The sequence below is a fragment of the Heterocephalus glaber genome, unplaced genomic scaffold (assembly GCF_053883595.1).
Source record: "Heterocephalus glaber isolate CG9 unplaced genomic scaffold, H.glaber_assembly_v1.0 deba00000809, whole genome shotgun sequence".
Classification (NCBI taxonomy): domain Eukaryota; kingdom Metazoa; phylum Chordata; class Mammalia; order Rodentia; family Bathyergidae; genus Heterocephalus; species Heterocephalus glaber.
In genome coordinates, this window is record NW_028258163.1 from 1245733 (window position 1) to 1269387 (window position 23655).

The 23655-nt window shown below is 42.6% G+C and overlaps 2 protein-coding genes and 1 pseudogene across 13 annotated transcripts in view; 1 reads left to right on the forward strand and 2 right to left on the reverse strand.

Moving 5' to 3' along the window:
* Wdr76 (WD repeat domain 76) overlaps positions 1 to 5231 on the reverse strand; it is a 103060-nt gene extending 97829 nt beyond the window's left edge. For 5 of the 12 annotated variants that reach the window (XR_015449771.1, XM_087207464.1, XM_087207463.1 and 2 more), the window contains exons 1-2: positions 1644 to 1771; positions 665 to 1051 (exon numbers count right to left, since the gene is read on the reverse strand). Coding sequence is in view for 10 of the 12 variants with exons in the window: in XM_087207464.1 (XP_087063590.1) it covers positions 665 to 1051; positions 1644 to 1706 (450 nt within the window). In the remaining 2 variants the exon portion in view is untranslated. Of the gene's footprint in view, positions 1 to 664; positions 1052 to 1643; positions 1773 to 2864; positions 2922 to 3035; positions 3286 to 5096 lie in introns of those variants that run through there. The other 7 variants (XM_021241884.2, XM_021241883.2, XR_015449772.1 and 4 more) reach the window with 5 other exon arrangements.
* Positions 5195 to 17418, forward strand: Mfap1 (microfibril associated protein 1). The gene is made up of 9 exons (XM_004861709.4): positions 5195 to 5375; positions 9701 to 9920; positions 10564 to 10693; positions 11235 to 11422; positions 12139 to 12247; positions 12345 to 12505; positions 12814 to 12973; positions 16352 to 16441; positions 16546 to 17418. Exons 1-9 carry the CDS (start codon positions 5297 to 5299, stop codon positions 16726 to 16728), a joined length of 1320 nt encoding a protein of 439 aa, XP_004861766.1. The 5' UTR covers positions 5195 to 5296; the 3' UTR covers positions 16729 to 17418.
* A 4479-nt stretch (positions 17419 to 21897) lies between these two features.
* On the reverse strand, positions 21898 to 23580 carry LOC147828996 (antizyme inhibitor 1 pseudogene; annotated as a pseudogene).
* Positions 23581 to 23655: the final 75 nt, after the last annotated feature.

Genomic DNA, 23655 nt, shown 5'->3' on the forward strand with positions numbered 1-23655 from the left:
CCAACCCTTGATCTAAGGCACTTATGACTGACCCAATGCTCTCTTCCATTGGTCCTGGTTCTTACTTCTAGGACAATAAAGCAAAAATCAAATTCCTATTTCATAACAACTTTTCTATTAACATACCTCCCTTTCCCTAACTTTATTTTGTTTCCTTAGTTTCATCACTTTGGGGTGGGGGGGGGGGGGGTGCCAGAATCGAACTCCGGTCCTTGCGCTTGCACAGCAGACGACGAAACCACTGAGCTAAATCCCCGGCCCTCCATCAACTTTTTGTCACATCGTATGATTTTATCTTGTCCTGTATAAAAGTTGTCACAATATTCCTGGAAGCCTGTAGAAGCCAAAAGAATTAGATACCAGCTGAGCCTGGTGGGCCATACTGTAATGCAAGCACTCTTCAAGGTTAAAGCAGGAGGATCACAAGTTTGAGCCCAGCCTGGGCAACTTAACAAGACCCTGTTTCAAAATAAAAATTAAAAAATAGAAAGGGACTGGGATTGTGGCTCAGTACAAAGGCCTTAAGCTCAATACCCAGTATCACAAAAAATAAAAAAATAAAAAAATTAATTTATGTGATAAAATACTTTCATTCCACTAGAGACTCTTGACAAATCTCAAAACAATAAGAAAACTTGGAACAAACTACTAATTAAACTCTTACCATGCCTGGTGTGTTGTCTTCATCGCTGCTCTCCAAGTCAGCACTCAGAACGGTAGCAGCTGAAGGACTCTTGTGTCCTGACTTGTTGCTTTCAGTATGAACATCTAAGGACAATTTTTGCAGAGTGGATTCTGCCTTAGAAGGGATGGCTTTCATCTTTGGAGTTAAAATTTCTTCACAAGTTTTCTTTAGTTCACTCTTCTGACATACCATCGTGTAGTTGGAATTCTTTTCTGATAGAGATTTGGAGTGCTTGGGTTGCTCTAGCTTGTAATCACTGAGTGAGAAGGGGGTAAGATAAACCTTAGCTGTTTTTCCTAAAACTGTAGTTTGTACTGGTCTCAGAGATGCATAAGTGACATCTTGATTTTCTTTAAATTCATTCACCTATTCAGGTCAATAAAGGAAAACAGCATTAGAATCCCAGGTCCAAATCCTTTTCCATAGGGTCCTTAACGGGCCTGTGTAAACAAATTAACTCCTGTTTCCTACTGACATCAATCAAGTGGATGGTCTGTAAGGAAACCTTTCCCCTCCCAAACCTAGATGCATCACTTATTAACCGGAATGAAATCACTGATTCTACTGGGCACACCGATTGCCCAGGTGGACCTGCCAAATCTATAGTAATAATGACTAGCACCGGGCAGGGCCTGGTAGTGCAGCACACTGGGAGGCTGAAGCCCGGACTAGGCGACTCAGGGACTTAGTGAGACCTTGTCTCAAAATTTAAAGTAAATAAAAAAACGCGCTGGGATGTAGCTCAAGGTGAAGGCCCTGGGTTCAATCCCCAGTACCAAAAAAAAAAAACAGACCTAGCCTTAGAAGGTGACTGGCTGGAGAAGGGAGGGCCCAGTGGGAACCGACCGCTATCTCTGGCGTTAGGGAGAGCCAGCCTCCGCGCTGAGGGCCTCATTTTCTGTGGACAACAGCGCGGGCCTCGCAGAAACCTCCCGAGGACGAGACGCAGCCGCCTCACCTGCGCCTCGGCCCGCACCCCGGAGCCCGCCTCCCCTTCGCAGTCCGCACCAGGCCGCGACATCTCCCCGCCAGGGACTGCCGGGTCTTCCCGCCAAGAGTGCGCGGGGGCCGGCGGGAGAGGGCGGGGCGACTCCGCGTGGGCGGGGCGGGCGAGGTCCACGCCTGGGGGAGGGGCGTGGCCTAATCCGCTGCCCGAGTGAATCAAGTGGCTGGCGACAGCTGTACGGGGTCTTGCTCCGACACACTGACGCGTGCTTGTAAGGAGAAAACCGCCGTGCAGTGTAACCCCGGAAAAGACTGAAGACACAGCTGCTGATGGGAGAAGGAAATCAGCCAACATGCACTTCACCCGCCCAACCCCCGGAGAAGCACGTCCCGTGACCACCGGGCTACCTTCTGAGGCAGGGGCCATGTTGGCTGAGTTTCGATTTTTCTTTTGCGATACTCGGGATTGAACCCAGGGCACTGACCTACATCCTCACACCTTTTTTTTTTTTGGTACCTGGGATCGAACTCTGGATCTTGCGCTTGCGAGGCAGGCGGCGGCACCACTGAGCCAAATCCCCGGCCCACACTTTTTTATTTTTTGAGACAGGGTCTCACTAAGTAGTTAAATTGCCCAGGCTAGACTTGAATTTGCAGTTTTCCTACCTCAGCCTCCCAGGTACTGGGAGTACAGGAAGGTGCCACCAGGCCGGGCTAACAAGTACTATCTAGTCTCTCTAGCTTCCTTGATTCTAAATTGACTCCCCTTTAAACCTTGCTTGAGACCTACCAATTTCATTTCTTGGCGGGGGGGGGGGGGGGGAACAGTTTTGGAATTAAGGTTAAATTAATTAATTTGATAATATTAGTAGCACCTTGAAGGCCTTCCAGGACCTGGTACCCATGGAACTTCCTCGACTTAAAAAATTACTCATCGATGGGTGCGGTGATGCACACCTGTAATCCCAGCACTCAAGAGGCTGATTGCCGTGAGTTCGAGGCAAGCCTGGGTTACATAGTTCAAGACCAGCCTGAACTAACAGCAAGACCCTTTCTCAAAAAACTTTAATAATAATAATAAATTACTAATTAAACATTTTGCGTAGAGGGGCCGGGGATTTAGCTCAGTGGTTTCGCCGCCTGCTGCGCAAGCGCATGGACCCGAGTTCGATCACCGGTACCAAAAAAAAAAAAACCAAACAAACAAACAGTTTGCGTAGGGCCGGGGATTTACCTCAGTAGTGGTGCCGCCGCCGCCTGCCTCGCAAGCGCAAGGTCCTGAGTTCGATCCCTGGTATCACAAAAGTAAAAACATTTTGCATATTATCCCATATATACTATACTGTTTCCGGCCTTCAAGACTTGTCATGGCTAGCCCTTCTCCCCCCTACCACACAGTACTTACACAGTTCTTTCTAGCTGAGTGTGGTGGCATACACCTGTTCAAGGCCAGCCTGTAATACAAAGTGACACTTTGTCTCGGAAAAAAAAAAGTCATTTCTATAATCAAGTATGTTTTGACTTCTATTTCACCAATTTCTTCACACAACCCAGGTATAAGTTGGGGCTGCTCCTGCTATTCGACAAGTTCTTGACGACTTCAAATTCAAATTTCTTGAGCCAAAACAATACATCTCCATAATCCTTTTGGAGCCCTAAAAACAGTAAACACAAGTACTCAGTCATTAAGAAACTAAATACACTTTACAACCATGAATGCATTTTAAATTTTTTTTTTTTTTTTTTTTTTAGTACCAGAGCTCTAACTCGGGGGCCTTGTGCCTGCAAGGCAGGCGGCGGCACCACTGAGCTAAATCCCCGGCCCCCGTTAATGCATTTTAATAGGTAGCTTCCAGATAATGAAAGAACATGAAAGTTGAAAGTTGGATGCTAGGCCCACCGTGTTCTCTGTGGTACGTGGCCCACCCTCACGCTGTAGGATGTAACTTTTTTCCTACTCCCCCTCCACACGCCCCGCCCAGGTACTGGGATCGAACTCAAGATCTTGCGCTTGCAAGGCAGGAGCGGTGCCAGTGAGCTAAGCCTCCAGCCCTTCTTTTCCTACTTTTACTTGGCCAAAATTTGCTCTACAGCGCCTGTTTCTTTTCCTCAATAAATATAAAACTTTTCTATCATTTAAAAAAAAAAAAAAACGAGGGCCAGGGATTTAGTTCAGCAGCACTGCGCATGCCTTACAAGCGCACGGTCCTGAGTTCAATACCCGGTACCACTAAAAAAAAAAGGGAATGGGGGGGGTATCCCTGGTTTAAATCACAACCACCTGCCCTCCTTGGGCAACTACCAAATGCCACAACCCAGCTCACAGCAGCCTCATCAAATGAACTAATTAAGAAGGTTTTTTTGTTTTCTGAATTGTTTTGCATGTTTTTTTGTTGTTGTTGTTTGGTACCAGGAATCGAACTCAGGACCCTGAGCTTGCAAGGCAGGCGCCGGAACCACTGAACTAAATCCCCGGCCGTTTTCTGGGAATGTTTTGTTTTGTTTTTGAGAAAGGGTCTTGCTTTGTAGCCCAGGCTGGCCTCGAACTCACAGCAATTCTCTTCCCTCAGCCTCCCTAGTGCTGGGATTACAGGCATACGCCAGCACGCTCGGCCCAGGAAGATTTTTTTTTTCCGGTACCGGGGATCAAACTCAGGACCTTGTGCTTGGCAGGCAGGTACGGTGCCACTGAGCTAAATCCCTGGACCCCCTAGGAAGAATTTTTTTTTTCTTGGTACCAGGGACCTAGGAAGAATTTCATTCCATCAAATCCTGAGCTTTCAACAGTCTGGACAAACAGTCCCTCACTACTTCCTCAGGTGTTTGTTTTGTTTTGTTTTTACTGTTGTTTTTATAGTATTGGGGATTAAATCCGGGACCTCACACATGAAAGTGTTATAGCACTGAGCCAGGTCCCCCTCCCTTTTTTATTATTTTTAAATTTTGAGACAGCATTGCCATAAATTGTTCAGACCGGCAGAGAATTTGTGATCCGCCTGCCTCATTCAGCCTCCCCAGTAATTGAGATTACAGGCATGCATCTGCCTCTCCTTAGTTTTGCTGTTTTCTTTTGCTTTGCTTCAGTACTGAGATTAGAAATCGGGAAGGCTGAGGTACATCTCCAGCCACCCCCCCCCACCCCCACCCCCCCGTACCGGGGATCGAACTCAGGACCTTGAGCTTGCGAGGCAGGCGCGAGAACCACTGAGCTAAATCCCCGGCCCAGCCTTTTTTATTTTTAATTTTGAGACAGGATCTCACTAAGTTGCTGAGGCGGGACTGAATTTGATTGTCCTGTTTTAGGACACCCGGAGTGTTGTGATTATACAGGCCTGCGCCACCACGTCCGATTTAACATGTGAAATCTTTTCATTTGAACCCTAGTTGCCTCAAAGCCTGGCAATGTCCCACCAGCGAGACAGGACGCGAAGGCCCCAGAGAACACCAACAACAGAGCCGACCTTACCGTAGCCCAGTGCGAAAGTCCTCCGACGTCCCACAATCCTCTAGTCACGTACTTCCGGCTTCTCTAGCTCTGCCCTACGTGGTTTCTATCCGTCGCGCAGCGGTGTCCGGCGCACCTACGGGGGAGGAGTTTTTCATTTTCCTAGGTGTTCAGCGTTTGGAATCCATCAAGTTAAGAGACTCGTCGCCGCTGCCGTCAACATGTCTGTCCCAAGCTCACTCATGAAGCAACCTCCCATTCAGTCTACGGCCGGAGCCGTCCCGGTCCGCAATGAGAAAGGTAGTGTTCACCCCTGGTCCAGGCAGATCTTCCCTCCTCCGCCTCGGAACTCCCCACCTTCCCTGCGTGCTGCTCCAACCCCGCCACTCCGAGACATACCTTCAGTTCCCTATGCCTTCCCATCCGGAGCTTCTCCCGGAGGGGGCACCTGCTTGCATCTGATCGTGTTCCTGGGGCCTGTCTGCTCTTATATACAGCAAGCACCCCTCTTTCCTTGACCTCTACAAATTCCTTAGACAAGTATAAATAAGCCTGTTTGCAGGGCGCTGTGCGGGATGCAGCTCTTTTTTTGTTATCCGTAGCAGTCTGTGCTGCTTTCATAACTCTTAACGCTCTTGTACAGTACTTATATGTTTATCTCCAACTACTAGATCAATAAGTTCTTGCTCTCCATGAGGCGGGCACCATGTCTTCAACTTTTTATCCTTTTCAAACAGCACAGTGGCCGTTTATTAAATTGGATACAGACTTGTTTAAGGCAGTGCCTCAATTTTTTAAAAAATTCATATTCTAGTGGGTGTAAGACATGCAGAAAGAGGCCCATCCCAAGCAAAGAAGAGATGATTGCCTCAGATTGGGGTAATCAAGGAAAACTTCTTAAAGAAAGTGGCATATAATTTGATCCCCAAAGGGCAGGAGAGATTTCAGTGAGTGCAGACGGAACATACCTGTTTAAGAAGTCAGATCAAAGCCGGGAATGGTGGCGCACACCTGTATTCCCAGCACGTGAGACTGGGGCAGGAGGATTGCCTATAGTTGAGACCAGCCTGAATTACAGAATTACCGAGGGAGGCCCTGTCTCAACAAGAAAAGTCAGATCAAGAGTTTTTTCAGTAAGGATGATGGAAGAAAATAGCAATGATTTTTCTTTTTTTTCAATATACTGTATCTGTCCTTATTAGTTTGCCCTTTTTTGGTTTGGTTTGGTTTTTTTTCTTTAGGCGCTGGAAGATGTAACCCAGAGCCTCCTGAGACAAAGTGCTTTACCGCTGAGCTACACCCCAGCTCTTCCTTTTTTTTTTTTTACTCAACATGACTTCTGAGAATTATTGTTTGGATGCATATCGATCTAATTCATTAATTTTAACTGCCTATAAACTTATGAATTTCATTGTTTAATTAAACTACAGTATAGTTTATTCCCTATTGATGGGCAGTTGTTCCTGTGTTGTTTTTCACCTGTTACAGAAGTACTGCAATTTTCCTTTTTTTTTTTTTTTTTTTTTTAGGTACTAGGGATTGAATCTGGGGCCTTCACCCTGAGCTGCATCCCCCTCCCATTTTTTATTTTGAGACAGGGTCTCTTTAATTTGCCCAGGTTGGGATCAAACTTGCAATCCTGTCTCAAGCTCCTAGTGTGCCACATTTAAATGTGTCTGGTCAGTGCACTTGTGTGAGAATTTTTTAAGGGGAGACTTAAGTTCATAAACTTTTCTGTTACTAGTTGCTTTCCAAAGTAAGTTGTAAGAGGATAAGGGTTTCTATTTCCAATATATTCACTCATACAGTTGTTTGTATCAGATTTGTAAATGTTTGCACAATCTAAGAGGTATGAAATGTTAGGCCGTTTTTTAATTTGTGCTTCCCTAATTACTAGTGATATAGGGATCTTCATGTGTTTATATATTTCAAATCTGTAATATCCCCCCCCCCCATTTTTTGGCTTATCTTTAACTTTCTTTTTTAATGGTGGCAAAGTTTTATTAAAGGTAGGAAAAGAAATGGACTCTGCAGAGTAAGTTTGGGCCAAATAAAAGTAGGAAAAGGAGCACACCCTACAGTGTGAGGGTGGGCCACTGCAAGAGGGAACATAGTGAATTTTAATTATTGAAGTCTTCTGCTACACATTTTAGTTATAGTGTCATCAGATTTACCAGCTTTGTCTTGTATGGTTCACAGGTATGAAATCATAGGTAGTCAGGTTTAAAAGATTTTTCCGTCTTCTTTTTTTTTTTGTACCGGGGATCGAACTGGGGTCCTTGCGCTTATGCAGCAGGCGGTGAAACCACTGAGCTAAATCCCCAGCCCTCCGTCTTCTAATTGGTATATATTAAATAGGATTGAACACACAAATAAGATAGACTGCAAATTGAAAAGTTTACAGTCTAATAGGAAATATAAATATTTAAGACGTATTTTTCACCTTTAGCCTTTAATCAATCTAGAATTATTTCTTCTATATGGTGGAAGTTAGAGGTCTAATTTGACTACTTACTATATTGTTCATCAATTGTCTCGCCTCTGTTGATTGATGTCCCCCCCACACTGAGGATCGGCGCCACTGAGCTACATCCCCAGTCCTGTTTATTTTTTTAAGAATCAGCCTGGCCCTGAACGCCTGGGCTCAAGCAATACTCCTTCCTCAGCCTACCAGCCCAGACCACAGCACCCAGCTCCCACTGCTTGTAAAACAGAATGCTTTCATTTTTTATCACTAATACAGGTTGAACACCCAGTCCTAAAATCCAAAATTAGCTCCAACGTGATGTTCATAAAGATTCCGATTTGCGATTTTCTGATTAGGGATGCTTAACTGATAAAGTCAATGCAAATATTCCAAAATTTAAAAAAAAAACAAAAAACCTCCAAAGCCTGAGATACTTGTGGTCCCAGGTAAGCATTTTGGATATGAAATAGTCAGCCTACATAATATTTGCCACCAGGTGAGGTAGTGCACTCTTGTAATCCCAGCACTCAAGAGGCTAAAGCAGGAGGATCACCATGAGTTTGAGGCCAACCTGGGCTTGTCTCAAAAAATAGTAAATTTTTTTTTTTTTTTTTTTTGCTATATCTATTGTTAAGATTATATGACTTTGGGGGGTGGGGTTACTGGGGATCAAATTCTCAGGACTGTGTGCTTGCAAGGCCCACCTGGTGCCACTGAGCTTAATCCCCGGCCCCATGACTTGTTTTGTTTTGTTTTGTTTTTACCGGGGATCGAACTCAGGTCCTTGAGCTTGCAAGGCAGACGGTGGAACCACTGAGCTAAATCCCCAGCCCTAAACAATTTTTTTTTTTTGGTACTGGGAATCAAACTCAGGTCCTTGCGCTTGTGCAACAGGCAGCGAAACGACTGAGCTAAATCCCTGGCTGAGGAATAACTTTTTAAAATAGCATATTGCTCCTGCGCTGCCTGTCAATTTTCTATTCTTGAAATCCTGGGTTTAATCTTGTAAGATTGTGATAATTGGGTTTTGTGTGTGTGTGTTTGTTTTCAGGATTTGGGATTAGTTTTCATGTTAATTTTTGCATTGCTGAGATAAATTTGCTATTCTTCAGTATTTTTGTATATATGCTCATAAGTGAAATCCACCCAAAGGTTTCCTTTGAACTATCCATTTTGGTTATAAGTTTTTTGGGGTTTTTGGGGGGATTTTTTGTTTTTTGGTACTGGGGATCGAACTTGGGTCCTTGTGCTTGTGAGGCAAGCAGTGGAACCACTGAGCTAAATCCCCGGCCCTGGTTATAAGTTTACTCATCCTTTAAAATGAGTTGGTGAATCTTTACTCTCTATTCACTGCATTTCTTTTTTCTTTCTTTCTTTTTTTTTTTCTCCTTTGGTAGTACTAGAGATTGAACTCAGGGCTTTTACACTGAGCTACAACCCCAGCCGTCTTTTGAATTTTTAAATTTTGTGACAGGATCTCACTAAGTCTCTTAAGTTGCAGGGCTTGAACTTTTTTCTTTTTGAACTTTTTTTTTTCTGAGACAGAATCTCACTATGTAGCCCAGGCTGGCCTCGAACTCACAGCATTCTCCTGCCTCCGTCTTCCAGAGTGCTGGGATTACAAGTGTGCACCACCACATCCAACTTAGAATTGTTTGTATTTGTAAAAGAGGTAATCTATTCTTGCAGATTTGATAACACAAAAGCTGAAGAAAAAGAAACCTATTTCTATATAAATGAGCTATATGATAACATAAAGGCTGCCATGGAAATTACAAATGGAAGTAAAAGAACAACTGGGCACTTCTTTAGATTAAATCACTCTTTCAATATGCTGTTAAAAATTGTTGCAAGGCAGGCACTGAGCTAAATCTCTAACCCCTAAGAGCTTTTTTGACAATTTCACTGCTCATCTCCCTCCACTTCGTCATACGAAAGGTAAGCCTCGGTGTCTTTATTGTTGCTGTTCACAAGAATGCCTCCCAGGCCCTGGCCTTTGTAGGAAAGCTCATTAGATAGAGAGGTGGTTGGATAATGCTCTCTTCTCCTACTTCACCACCTGTCTACCAGGAATACAGACCCTGCCTGCAGAGGCCAAGGATTGAAAGACTGTGGGAAAGAGGCTACTGAAACATAAGAAATTATCTTTCTTGCCCAGGTGAGATTTCAATGGAGAAAGTGAAGGTAAAACGTTATGTGTCTGGAAAGAGGCCAGATTATGCGCCTATGGAGTCATCAGATGAGGAAGATGAAGAATTTCAGTTCATTAAGAAAGCCAAAGAACAAGAAGCAGAGCCTGAAGAGCAAGAGGAGGATTCATCTAGTGATCCCCGGCTGCGGCGTTTACAGAATCGGATTAGCGAAGATGTAGAGGAGAGGTAATGACTACAGTTATGTTTCCCTGGACCTGAATGTCTGCAGATTAATTAACAACAGCAGCAGCAATAATAGTAGACACCTTAACAGTGCTCACTGTGTGCCAAGTACATGGTTCTAAGTACATTTACTATTTCTTGTGCACACAACACACTTATAAAATAGGTACTACTGTTCCCACTTTACAAATGAGGAAACCAAGGTATAAAGGGTAAGAAAAGTAGCATGACTTAGAGAGACCCTTAGAGAGGTCTGGGGATGTAGTTCTATGCAAAGGCCCTCGGTTCGGTCCCTAGAACCACCAAAAAAATCCCTCTATAGGATGGGGATATAGCTCAGTGGTAATGTTTCCCTAGTATGCAGAAAGCTCTGGGTTCCATCCCTGTGTCCCTGCCCTCTGTGTTCGCTGTGTACCCTTAGATGGTGCCTGCGCATTTGTTTGATGTTTTAGAATTAATTTAACCACTTTCTCTGACACTTTGGTTTAGTTTCTTTAATTTGGACCTCAATTTCTCCATCACAAGACTTCGGGATTAGTGGAGGGAAATGGTACACTACACCACCAGGGTTCTCTGAAACTAAGGAAATGTTAATGTTCCTTAATTTGTGTGACGTGGTGTTACACTTGGAGATCCTGTTTTTTAGATTGGCTCGTCATCGGAAAATAGTGGAACCTGAGGTGGTAGGAGAAAGTGACTCAGAAGTAGAAGGAGATGCTTGGCGCATGGAACGAGAAGACAGCAGTGAAGAAGAAGAGGAAGAAATTGATGATGAGGTGTGGTAAAGGAAAGTTTTTTAAATGCAGAGTTTTTTCTGCATATAAGAAAAATTGGAGAGCCAGAGATGTAGGTCAGTGGTGTAATACCCGCCTGGCAAGCAGAAGGCCCTGAGTTTGATTCCCGGTACCAGAAAAAAAAAAAAAAAATGGGGGCCATGGTCATTCATTGAACCCATAAAGGCACAAATCACTGCTTTTGGCAGAACTCTAATCACATGCCATGTTTGCGGGGGATAGGATTGAAAATAAAATAGTGCTAAACTGTACTTACATCAGAATTTGTTGGGTTTGATGAAAGAACAATGAAAAGTCATCTTAGGGCCAGGGATTTAGCTCAGTGGTTCCACCACCTGCCCCGCAAATGCAAGGACCCAAGTTCGATCCCCGGTACCAAAAAAAAAAAAAAACAAAAAAACAAAAACTCATCTTAGGGCTGGGAGTGTGATTGAGTGTAGAGGCACAATCCTCTGCACCATGATAAAGGCCATCTGAGAGCACGGTCCACTGAAATAACTGGCTTCAATGTTTACGTGGACAGGAAATAGAACGGCGCCGTGGCATGATGCGTCAGCGAGCACAGGAGAGAAAAAATGAAGAGATGGAAGTCATGGAGGTGGAAGATGAGGGGCGTTCTGGAGAAGAGTCGGAATCCGAGTCTGAGTATGAAGAGTACACAGACAGTGAGGATGAGATGGAGCCGCGCCTTAAGCCGGTCTTTATTCGGAAGTAGGTGTCTCACACACCAGGTCAGAATCCACATAGTTACTCTCCAGGGCAACAGTTACAGCCTCTTTCTACCCTGTGTTCTGAAGTGCAGGCCCAGAGTGAAAGTGCCTGATGCCTTCACCCTGCAGCACAGATGCTAAGGAGTAACTTGTTAGCAGAAAGCCTGAGTCTGTTTTCACGGCTCCCTTTTTGGTTAAGAGCACATATCTGCCCAAGGCTGTATAGTTCAAGAACAAAATTAAGCTTGAAGAACAAAATCCTGTTTCTTTCCTAATGGCTAGAAATACCAGCATGTTCCTCCTTACCTAGACTTTTCTCAAAGATGAATGGACCCCAAAGACCTGGGATGGACTAGGTACAGTGGCACATGTTTGTGATCCCAGCACTCTGACAGGCTGAGGCAGGAGGATTGCAAGTTCAAGCCCAACCTAGACATCTTGGCAACTTAGCAAGACCTGTCTCAAAAAATACCAAAAATAAATAAATAAAAATTTTAAAAGGGCTGGGGTTTATAGCTCAATGTGTAGGCCCTGGGTCTAATCTCCAGCGCCCCAAATACATACGTACATACCTGGAATAAGTCCTATTTTGGGCTGTTTGCAAATAATAGAACCAAAGATTGTTTGGCTTTGTCTAATTTGGATGAGACGAGATCTAAAGAGATGAAGAGCTGTATTCTAAGGCTTTGGACAGTTAACAGCACTTCTGTGATGCAGGAAAGATCGAGTGACAGTCCAAGAGCGTGAGACGGAGGCACTGAAGCAGAAGGAGCTGGAGCAGGAAGCCAGACGCATGGCAGAGGAGAGGCGCAAGTACACACTCAAGGTGCAGGCGTCTGGAGGCTTGAGCGGGAGGAGTGCTGTCCTCAGGCTGGTCCACAGATGTGAAGAAGTCCGACAACTGAATTGTGCTCCTTCTCCAGATTGTAGAAGAGGAAACCAAGAAAGAGCTGGAGGAGAACAAGCGGTCGCTGGCGGCGCTGGACGCTCTCAATACTGACGATGAAAATGACGAGGAGGAGTATGAGGCATGGAAAGTTCGAGAGCTGAAGAGAATCAAGCGAGACAGAGAAGACAGAGAAGCGTGAGTGAGGGTAGCCTGCAGGGAAGGAGGCTTCTGGGAGGGGCTCTGAGTTCTATTTTTGCTTTTTATGTTTTGCTTGCTAACTCGGTATTTTTCATAGTGCTGGAGGTCAAGACCAGGGCTTCATTGCTGCCAGGCACTCAACCACTGAGCCTCAGCTCCAGAGCCATCCCTGGTTCTGTGTGTGTTAGTTTTGTTTTTGTGAAACTGGGGACCAAAGCTAAGGAGGTGGAATTGTGTTATTGTCAGGTAATTGGGCCTTTCCAAAGATAGGAGGATACTAATAAGTGGTTCTACTCACTGGACAGGCTTGAAAAGGAGAAAGCAGAAATTGAACGCATGAGAAACCTTACTGAGGAGGAGAGGAGAGCTGAGCTTCGTGCAAATGGCAAAGTCATTACCAACAAAGCTGTGAAGGGCAAATACAAGTTTTTACAGAAGTATTATCACCGGGGTGCCTTCTTCATGGTGAGTGAATCAAAACATTGCACAGTAGAAATAACTCCGAAGCTTCAAATACTTTCTCCCCTGGAATGAAAATAAACTGTTCCAAGTGTTCACTTCCAATGCCAGGGGTCAGGTTCCTCGTTGACTTTTTGCTAGGAGGAATATAAACGCAAAGAAAAGCATTAGCAACTGGATTTTGGAAGCAGCAGCCACAACTGTTCTGTTTTGGCCTCAGCTCTCTGAAAGAGGAAATGATGTAATAGAAGAATTGAGGGAGGGCCAGGGATTTAGCTCAGTGGCACCACGCCTGCCTCGCAAGGGCAAGGTCCTGAGTTCAATCCCTGGTACCACAAAAAAAAAACAAAAGAGGGCTGGGGATTTAGCCCAGTGGTTCTGTCGCCTGCCTCACAAGCGGAAGGACCCGAGTTCAATCCCCAGTACCAAAAAATAAAAAAAATTAAAAAAAAAGAATTGAGGGAATGAAATGGTATCTTTATAGATACTAAACCAATTTAGGTTTCCAAAAATATTTACAAATCATTGTTTAATAGACAAATGAGTTTTGGTTACATAAAAATGAACTTCTGTTGGGCTTGGTGGCACATGCCTGTAATGCCAGCACACAAGGAGGCTGAGGCAGGAGGAGTGCTGTGAGTTTGAGGCCAGCCTGGGCTACAGAGCAAAATGCAGTCTCCAGAAACAAACGAAAAAGTCAAAAAGTAACTAAGGTCAAAATAACAGTTTGTTGGGCCGGGGATTTAACTCAGTGGTTTCGCCGCCTGCTGTGCAAGCACAAGGACCACAGTTCAGTCCCCAGTACCAAAAAAAATTTTTTTAATTAAAAAAAATAATAGTTTGTTAAGCCTATCTAAAGTGACATTGACTACTAAATTATTTGAATTAATATCAGTAAGAAGTCTTTTAAAAGGTAATGAAAGAATTGACTACATTTATTACTCTTTTCAGTACTGGGGATTGAACTCAGGACCTTGCTCTTACAAGGCAGGTGCAGGGCCACTGAGCTACATCCCGGGCCCTTTGCATTTATTACCCTTGATAACATGGTTTCTTAAATGATTTTCTAATGTTAACAGAGTTTATATCAAAATCTGTACTAGCTTTTCCAAGTGTTACGTACTAAACCCTAAATATCCCCACTGCTACTAAATTCCTGTCCTTCACTGCAAATTCTGGTAAATTTTTTTTTTCATTACTGGGAATCAAACTCAGGACCTTACGCCTGCAAGGCAGGTGTGTTGCCACTAAGTTAAATCCCCGGCAATTCTGGTAAAATTTAAAAACTTCAATGGAAGTTCCCTTCCTATCCTCCAAAATCAATGTGTCTACCTGATCAGTATAAAATGTTGGGTTATTAGGGCTGGGAATTTAGCTCAGTGGTGCCGCACCTGCCTCACAACCACAAGGTCCTGAGTTCAGTCCCCAGTACCAAAAAAAAAAAAGTTTGTTTGTTGTTTTTGAGCACATACGGTTTTCGAGAATCAGTGGAGATGGTGATGCTTCCTGTACTGCTTCAGAGTTATAGAGGTCTTTTTGCTTAAGCATTTCAGCAGCTTTAATAATTAAGTTTCTTAGCAGTGCATTGTTGGCTAAGATACATAAAGAAGGTGGTGTGAGAGTCCTTGGATACATGTATTCAAATACATGATTGAATTCTGATTCTTCTCCTCTGGACAAGGAAATTGAAATGCCTTTAGGGATTAAATGAGGGATTTTCAAGCCCTAAAGAAAAAAATAGATCTCACAAAAGTGTTTAATGGTCCAGCCTTTAAACCTTTCTCCTGGAAGGGAAAAGAATACTCCAAAAGTGTGGTTAAGGGACTCAGCTTTTCTATGCATGCTTTTAACCAGATAGTGCTATTCTTTTTTTTTCTTTTTTTTTTGTACCGGGGATTGAACTCAGGTCCTTGTGCTTGCGCAGCAGGCAGCAAAACCACTGAGCTAAATCCCCGGCCAGAGAGTGCTATTCTTAATTCTTTTAGCATGTATGTTTGTAATGTAAGCAACATGTTGACTTAAATCTAGTCTCTGTAGTTATTTCATATTTCACTGAGTGACTTTTTGTGAATTTACTATGTAAAAGTCACTGTTTACCACTGCTAGAGGATAGAGAATCCTTGCTTTCAAAAGACTTACAGCTGGGGATTTAGCTCAGGGATTCTGCCGCCTGCCTCACAAGCACAAGGTCCCAAGTTCGATCCCCAGTAGCAAAAAAAAAAATTTAAAAAAAGAATCAAAAGACTTACAATCTAGGACCAGGTATGTATCTCAGTGGCATCGAGCTGGCCTCACAAGCACAAGGTCCTGAGCTCTATCCAGCAGGAGTGCAGGCAGATGTTATAAGCTGTACAGAGAAGCAGCAGGGAACACTAACAAAAAGTAGGTGAAGGCTATATTTGGCCTCATACAGAGTTGTGTTTAAGAAAGTAGAGGTCCACTGAAGTTTTTGTTTCTTTTTTTTGTTCTGTTTTTTGAGATAGGATCTGGCTATGTAGCCCAGGCTGGCTGCAAACTCATGGCAGTCCTCCTGCCTCAGCCTCCCGAATGCTGGAATTACAAGTGTGTACCACCATGCCTGGCTCCACTGAAGTTTTCATTTGTTTGTTTTTGGTACCAGGAGTCAAACTCAGGACCTTGCCCTGGCCTGGCAGTTACAGTGCTGCTGAGCTACATCCCTGGCCCTCCTCTCAAATTTTTGAGCAAGGCAGAGATATAATGATAATTGCATTTTAGAAAGATTAATACATTAAGACACTAATTAGAAACATTAATTTCTGATTGTAGGGAAAATTATAATTCAGGTGATGAGAATTTACAAGGTGGCAGTTGAATAAACACAGAAGTTACTCAGATTTGAATCTAGTTATTGTAATTGAGATAATTTGGTCCTACTTACAAAAAAGTTAAATCAGAAGAGGCTGATTTCGAAAGGTTGAGATGTTTTTCACACTACATGTGTTTAAAGTACCAATAGCCAGGGATTTAGCTCAGTGGTTTCGTCGCCTGCTGCACAAGCGCAAGGACCCGAGTTTGATCCCCGGTACCAAAAAATAAATAAATAAAGTACCAATAAAATACCTAAGTTAAGATATGTAAATGGCAGAATAGGAGTAAAGACGTGAGAATCCTGTAGCATTGGAATCATGTGGGGAGGGAATAGCATCATGAGTGCAGAGAATAGAGCCACCCTCACAAAGAATCTGCGCTCAGAGAGGAGAAACAGTGCAACTGGGAAGGGAATACCACCTCTACTAGACGGGAGCTCTTGAAGAAAGGCCCAGTACCCTCTGCTTCCTAGTATTCTCTGGCAGAGTTTAATAAACTAATGGTTTGCATATATGGGAAATAGACCCACAAGACTGATAAGATGATTTTCTACAGGATGAAGATGAAGAAGTATACAAGAGGGATTTCAGTGCACCTACCCTGGAAGATCATTTCAACAAAACTATTCTTCCTAAAGTCATGCAGGTATGTGAATCTTTGATAACATGGGGGGCCCAGAACATAATGTACTGAGGCTGAGGCTAGGGTGTGGTGTGCTGGGTGGTATAACTCATCCTTTCTTCCCTCAGGTCAAGAACTTTGGGCGTTCTGGACGTACCAAATACACCCACCTTGTTGACCAAGACACTACCTCCTTTGACTCAGCATGGGGCCAAGAAAGTGCACAGAATACAAAGTTCTTTAAACAAAAGGCAGCAGGGGTACGCGATGTATTTGAGCGGCCATCTGCCAAGAAGCGGAAAACTACCTAAGATTCAGCCACTTCTTCTAACTGTGGGATACAAGGGGGGGTCTCACTATCTGGCCCTTGATTTTCTTTTTCTGTTATGTACATGGTCCTGTATCCAGCTGACTGGACTTACTGGCATACTTGCATTCCTGGGTGGCCCTGTTTTTGAAGGTGCTTTTTGAGATTTGGACTCATACTGAGAAACTCATTTAAAAAAAGCGCTATTCAGGTAGGATTAGAGGTTTCCCAGTTAAAACCATTTCTGAGAAATCCTAGATTTCTCCACTATGGCTTCCCATATTTACTTGGGACTGTTAAGTTTCTTTTTCCAGCCCCTTAGCTTGAGTCAGAAATGTGGGCATGTAAGTGGACAGTGTGTTACTTCTACCTTAGGGTTAGGAGGAATACCAGGAAATCTAAGATATTTGAAACATGTTTTGCATTTTTGGTTAGAGTCAACTTTTCTAAGTAAACATATTTTTGATTCATCTGTGTGTGTGTCAAGAAATAAAGGAATCAAAAAAATAAATAAAAGAATTTTTTAAAAATAAATAAAAGAATTGCATACCAGGAAGTTAATTTTTTTTAAATTTTATACCCAAATTATAGAATCTTTATTGCTTTAAAGTAATGTACCAAAACAACACTAAAATTCCATCCTACTCCAAAAAGAATGGCAATCCTTAAGAAATAAAAAAACAACAAATACTGACATGGCTGTGGTTATAAAGGAACTCTCCTACATTGTTGGTGAAAATATAAACTAGTACAACTGTTGTGGGGATCAGTCTGGAGAGTTCTCAAACAACTAAAATTAGAAATTCCATATGGCCCAGCTATCCCCCTTCTAGGAATCTTCCCCAAAGAGCTTAAGACCTCATACTGCACAGATATGTGCATACCAGTGTTTTTAACAATGCTAAATCCTGGAAACAGCCTGTGTACCCATCAAGAGGCAACTGGATAGGGGCTGGGGATTTAGCTCAGTGGTTCCACTGCCTGCCTCGAAAGCACAAGGTCCCAAGTTTGATCCCTGGTACCAAAAAAAAAAAAAAAGAGGCAACTGGATAAACATACTGCAGTATCTTAAGTATAATGGAATACTACTCCACTATAAAGGATAAATTTGAGACATTTATAGAAAAATGAACACACCTAGAAAATACAAAGTTGAGTGAAATAAATCAGACACACAAACTATCATCTCATGATACTGTATCATCTCATTTGAGCAAGGCAAAGTACAAACAGAAAAAGGAAGGATTGGACAAGACAAGGGGATGTAACTCTTGCAGATGGGAAGGAGTCCAGGGGACCAAGGGCAAGGGATGAGAGGGAGGGAATGGGGAAGTAGGTAGAGTGAAAACAGGCCAGGTACACAGTGCTAATGAGCTCAGTGAACATGGACATTGTATGCTGCAAACATGAACTAAGATCAACAATATCAACAAGAATGAAAAGGGGGAAGGAGAACTAGAAGAGGAGGGCAGGAACACGAGGGAAGGGGATTAAAGGAAACAAGCTGTGTTATGTACAAGTACCAGCTCCCCAAGGTGATTGTGAAATGCATGTACTGGAAACATGTAATCATAAAATACATTTTTTTAAATTTAAAAAAGTGATGTACAAAAAAATACACCATGTAGAACTTAACAGATCCATAAACAATCCAAATTAAATATTTCAATATTTGAGATGCTAGGATAATCCAATTAATGAGTTCTGTCTTCATTGGTTACTTTGACCTCATAAGCTTATTTCCCACAAACTGTAATTTAAAGATACTGTTTTGTGTAAAGAGATAATTACTTCTGTTACATTTTCTGAGTCCTTAAATATCTGAGATTTTTCTGGGTGTGGTGGTGTATATCTATGATCTCAGCACTCAGGAGGCTGAGGTAGGTGGATTGCCATAAATTTGAGGCCAGCCTGGGCTGCCTAGTGAGTTCAAATCTAGCCTGAACTACATAGCAAGACCCTGACTAAAAAAAAAAAAAATCTCAGATTACATAAATATCTGTGATTTCTCTCTCTTGTTTTGTTATAATGTTAAACACAAAACGATAAGAGTACCTAGGGTCACTTTCTTGTAATTCTACTAATCACTATTTCAAATTTCCTAGACATCTATGCATTCATAATACCAAATCAACCACAAAGAGCACTGTGAATAATATTCCTAATCCATGTTTATTTTTCTAAATTCATCCTCTTTTTACTTCTAAGAGGCAAAGTGCTGTATAATAAATTAAATAAGTTTTAAATTTAGAAGGTATCTAGGAAAGGGGGCTTCCCCTTTCTTCTTGTACAGCCATCCCCAATACTCACCAACGTATACCCGCCCCACTTCCCACACCCATTTTTATAATTTTTCCTCTTGGTGGATAAAAAGATTTGAAGATATTTCTCTTACCTAAAGAAATTGCTGGGCCAGGGATTTAGCTCAGTGGTGCCATGCATGTCTCGAAAGCGCGTGATCCTGAGTTTGATCCCTGGTACCACAAAAAAAAAAAAAAATGCCATTGTTGAAAAATAGGTACAGGGGGCCGGGGATTTAGCTCAGTGGTTCTGCCGCCTGCCTCGCAAGCTCAAGGATCTGAGTTCGATCCCTGGTACCAAAAAAAAAAAAAGAGATAGAGAATATTCCCATCAGAGAGAGAGAGAGAGAATGAATGAACCAGGGTCTTTGCACATCCTTAAAACACCCCACTGGAAAAATCACTCTTAAGCCAGGTGTGGGGGCACACACCTGTAATCCCCAAACTGGAGAGCCTGAGGCCAGCTGAGCTGCATGGCAAGACCCTGTCTCCAAAAAAAGCACAAATAGTGATTGAGGTGATAAAATAAAGATGAAGTATTAGTCACTGTTGTGGTACAAGGCCTACTAAGGCCTTGATTTTTTTCGGTTTAGGCACAGTATTAGTGATTGAAACCAGAGGGTATCTATCATTAAACTACATCCCCAGTCCTTTTAAAAAATTTTCTATTCTGGAGATTGGGTGGGGAGGTAGTCATGGGATAACACCAGGCAACAGCTCCTGGAAACACTGGCCAGTGCTGGAGGCACAGATCCCACTAGCAATCGTTCTTTAATAGTGCTTTATGAGGGAGAAAATCAAAACCCCCAGGGAATTTTAAAGCAATCCACAAGCCTCTGCCCCAGCTACCATGGAAGCATCTCCAAGAGCACAGCTCTGGTAGGAACCAGGATTTAAGTCTTCACAGGAAGCAAAAGATAGAGGGAAAAGGTCTAAGAAGGCTCAACTGTGCCAAGTTTTCAACTGTCATTCATGAAAAGGCACTGCACCAAGATTCAACTCTCAACGGCTTTTTTTTTTTTGGTACCCGGGATCGAACTCGGGACCTTGTACTTGCTAGGCAGGTGGAGGAACCACTGAGGTAAATCGCCAACCCCTTGGCGGCTTTGATACAGGACCCAGCTTCTCTGATTCCAACAGCAGACTGCAACATAATAAATGTGAACATTGTGGCACTGAGATTCAGAACTCTTGAAGAGTCTGCAGTAAAGACCCACTGGAAGAATTTCATTATAGATACAACACCCCAGGACAATATTACTTTCAGTTATAGCAGAAGAGGTACCTTTATCCAGTCCTGCTCTTTAGATGAAAATAAAAATTCTGGGGCCGGGGATTTAGCTCAGTGGTTCCGGCGCCTGCCTCGCAAGTGCAAGGTCCCAAGTTCAATCCCCGGTACCAAAAAAAAAGAAAAAAGAAAATAAAACTTCTGCACCTCCTTGTTCAAAACCAAAACAGCTTATGTTCCCAGAGAGTGAATTCACAATCCTTTCAAGACAAATGTGAGCCTGGAAAAAGAAATCTGGACTTTTATGACCTGCTACACAGGTCCTGCAATCCTCTCTCCCCATTTCCAGTCCTGCAAGATTTCTGGAAGCAAATCCTTATGTGACTTCAACAGCATTGAAAAAACAGAATCTAAGATTTTAAACTCAGCTTTGGATCATGCCCTAAAGACAGTAACCAGTGGCCCAGGGATTTAGCTCAGTGGTTCCGCTGCCTGCCTTGCAAGCACAAGGTCCCGAGTTTGATCCCTGGTACAAAAAAAAAGACAGGAACCATTTTGGGAAAAACTACTGATCAAATAATTAAAGCAATTGCAGAAGACATCAAAGCACAGAGATGGAGGAATTGACTCAAATACTAGTTTGACCTAAGGCAACCAAGTTTAAAAAGAAAAAATATGTGAAAAAGACTTGATCAACACCCTCCCCAAAAGTACTGTACTTGTTACACAATTTAGAAAAATGTCTTTTCAGAGAAAATACTGAAAGTATAAAAGGGTAACACAAAATTTAAATGGGGAAAAAGAAAAAAAGGATTTCTGAAAGCCAAAAGAAACTAAACGAAAACAATAAAATTTACTTTTACCTATTACTCTGGAAAAAACTAAAGTTTGTCAGTGAAGATGGGGGAAGGAACTACTCTCATATACTATCAGTGAAGTATAAATTGATGGAACCTTTTTGGAAGGAAATTTGTTAACACAGATGCTCCTTGGCTTATGAGATTTATATCCCAATGAACCTATAAGTAAGTTGAAAATACCTTAAGTGGAAATTCATTTAATAAACCTAACCTACTCCACATCATTGCTCAGCAAAACAAAACAAAATTTTTCTATTCTGGAGCTGGTCACGGTGGTGCATACCTGCAATCCCAGGACTCTGGGAATCTGAGGCAGGATTGCCATGAGGCCAGCCTAGAATATGTGGCAAGACCCTGTCTCACAAGGAAAAAAAAATATTCTGAGACAAGATCTCACTAAAATGCCCTAAACTGGACTTGTGACCTCTTGCCTCAGCCTTCCTAATAACTGGGACTGCAGGTATGTGACACTACACCCAGCTAAGGCTTTGATATTCTTTTAGGAAACAATGGATCACACTTTTTTTTCCTTAAATTCTTTTATTGGTACATTTTAGGTATACAATATGTTTACATTTATCACTGGGAGCTTGTACCTGTACATGATGTATCTTTGTTCTTATTTTTTCCCCATTCCCTGCCCTCCCTTCACCCCCTCCACCCTTCCCTATTTACAAAGACTTTGTTTACATTTTTTCCTTTTTTAAAAATTTTTTTATTTTTGGAACTGGGGATCAAACTCGGGTCCTTGCGCTTGCGAGGCAGGCGCCAGAACCACTGAGCTAAATCCCCAGCCTATTTTTTTTTTTTTTTTTAGTGCTCTGCAGTTCTCTGCAATTTTATTTCCCTCCCCACCGAGTATATTCAAAGTAGTCAATAGAAATCTTCCATGGCAGCCAAAAGATTTGTGATTCAAAGATTTACTAAGGTACTCTATGCATTCTACCTATACAGAAACACCTAGTAATTATTACAATTGGTTTATGCAGGAATAACATTTTTTGGTGTTAAAATTATTAAACATCATGCTTACTGCACAGCGACTCTCCATAATGAATCTGATCTTCACAATGATTTACCACACACTTTAAATTACTAATTAAATAACTGAAAAACGTACTGAGCCAAACTAAATTTAAATGAGCTATAAAAAAGCCCCTCAAAACATCATATACACCTCTATTTCAAAACTACCTTTGCTAGCTAGCCCCTTTCCCCAAGTTTTAGCCTGAAAAAAACAGTAAAATCTACACAAAATTTTATTGCAATCATACAAGGGTTACATTAGGTCAAGTACAACAAATACTATGATGCAATTTTACATTAAACTACAGTTCAAAGCACAAATTTACACACTCGGAATACACCAAACGTATCTAAGGAAGCCACGCTAGTCTTCCACTGACATCTGCCGTATCTGGGTGGAAGGTGCTAACTTTACAAGACTTTTGGACACGAAGCCTCAGTATAAAAACTGTGCACTTGTATGTAAACGGTTGAGGGGAACCCAGGTCGTGGGCTTCCATCTCCACTAAGTCATCCATTTTGTTGCATATTTTATATTCAAAGCTTAAAGGGTAGGACACACTGTTAGGTTTAATCTGGACACATTATCTAAATTTCCCGTCACCCCCAGTGAATTCTAGATGAAAGCTGATTTCGTCTGGTCCCATAGCTATTGACTTTTGTTTCTGAGAGAATGGACAGAGTGAGATTGTTTGGATTGTTTCCACCCTGGAATGTAGACCAGACCAGTGCAGCCTGAAAGCTCAGATCTAAAGGGGCACGGGGCCTGCTCAAGCCTCCGTGGGAAAGCCGTCGTCCTGGCTCAGCTGAAGGCACGAAGACACAAAGAAGAAGTTCTTCATCATGGTGTCCGAGGTGACACCTGCATCCTGCATCTCATACCAGTCACTGAATGACATCGTGTAATACACAGCTGGCCTCGGAGCATCCTTGCAGACGCTTCCTGCAGCGAGGCTGCGCCCATGTTGGCAAAGATCAGCCAGTCACCCACATGCGGCTCGGGCAGCAGGCAACTCTCTACAACCCGATCCAGCTCATCACAGGATGGACCCAAAGGCTGCTTGCAAACAGAGGCTCATCTTCCTTATATTTCTTGTGAACCTGTGGAATGGTGTTCAAGTCCTCAGTTTACTTGCAAAAGAACCATACACACCATCATTCATATCATACACAAAGGCTGGTTCATCGCTCCTGGCTTTTTCTACTCCAGAGGGGAATTTCTCATTTTTAACAACTTTCTTTGCAATGATATTAACCACAAGTGTAAATGCAGAAGACACATAGTAGCTTCCAGGTTCTGAAATGATCTTTATCCCAGAGCCTTCAGGAAAGTAGACATCCAACAGAGGCCCGGCCCTATTTTTTCCTTTTTTTATAATTTTTCCTTTCCCTTTCCCCTCCCACTTCCCCTCCCCCTTTGGACCTTTTCTTCCTATTTCAAATTATCAATTATACATTTTAATAATTTTAATCCTTTCAGTTTCTCACACCAGAGAAACAATTCGGTATTCACATGT

Bases quoted from the DNA above. Each gene is read 5' to 3' on its own strand.
- Mfap1 (XM_004861709.4), top strand. From the start codon at position 5,297: ATGTCTGTCCCAAGCTCACTCATGAAGCAACCTCCCATTCAGTCTACG. The intron at 12,248-12,344 runs GTGCAGGCGTCT...CTCCTTCTCCAG, and splicing joins GGCGCAAGTACACACTCAAG to ATTGTAGAAGAGGAAACCAA. The intron at 12,974-16,351 runs GTGAGTGAATCA...GATTTTCTACAG, and splicing joins ACCGGGGTGCCTTCTTCATG to GATGAAGATGAAGAAGTATA.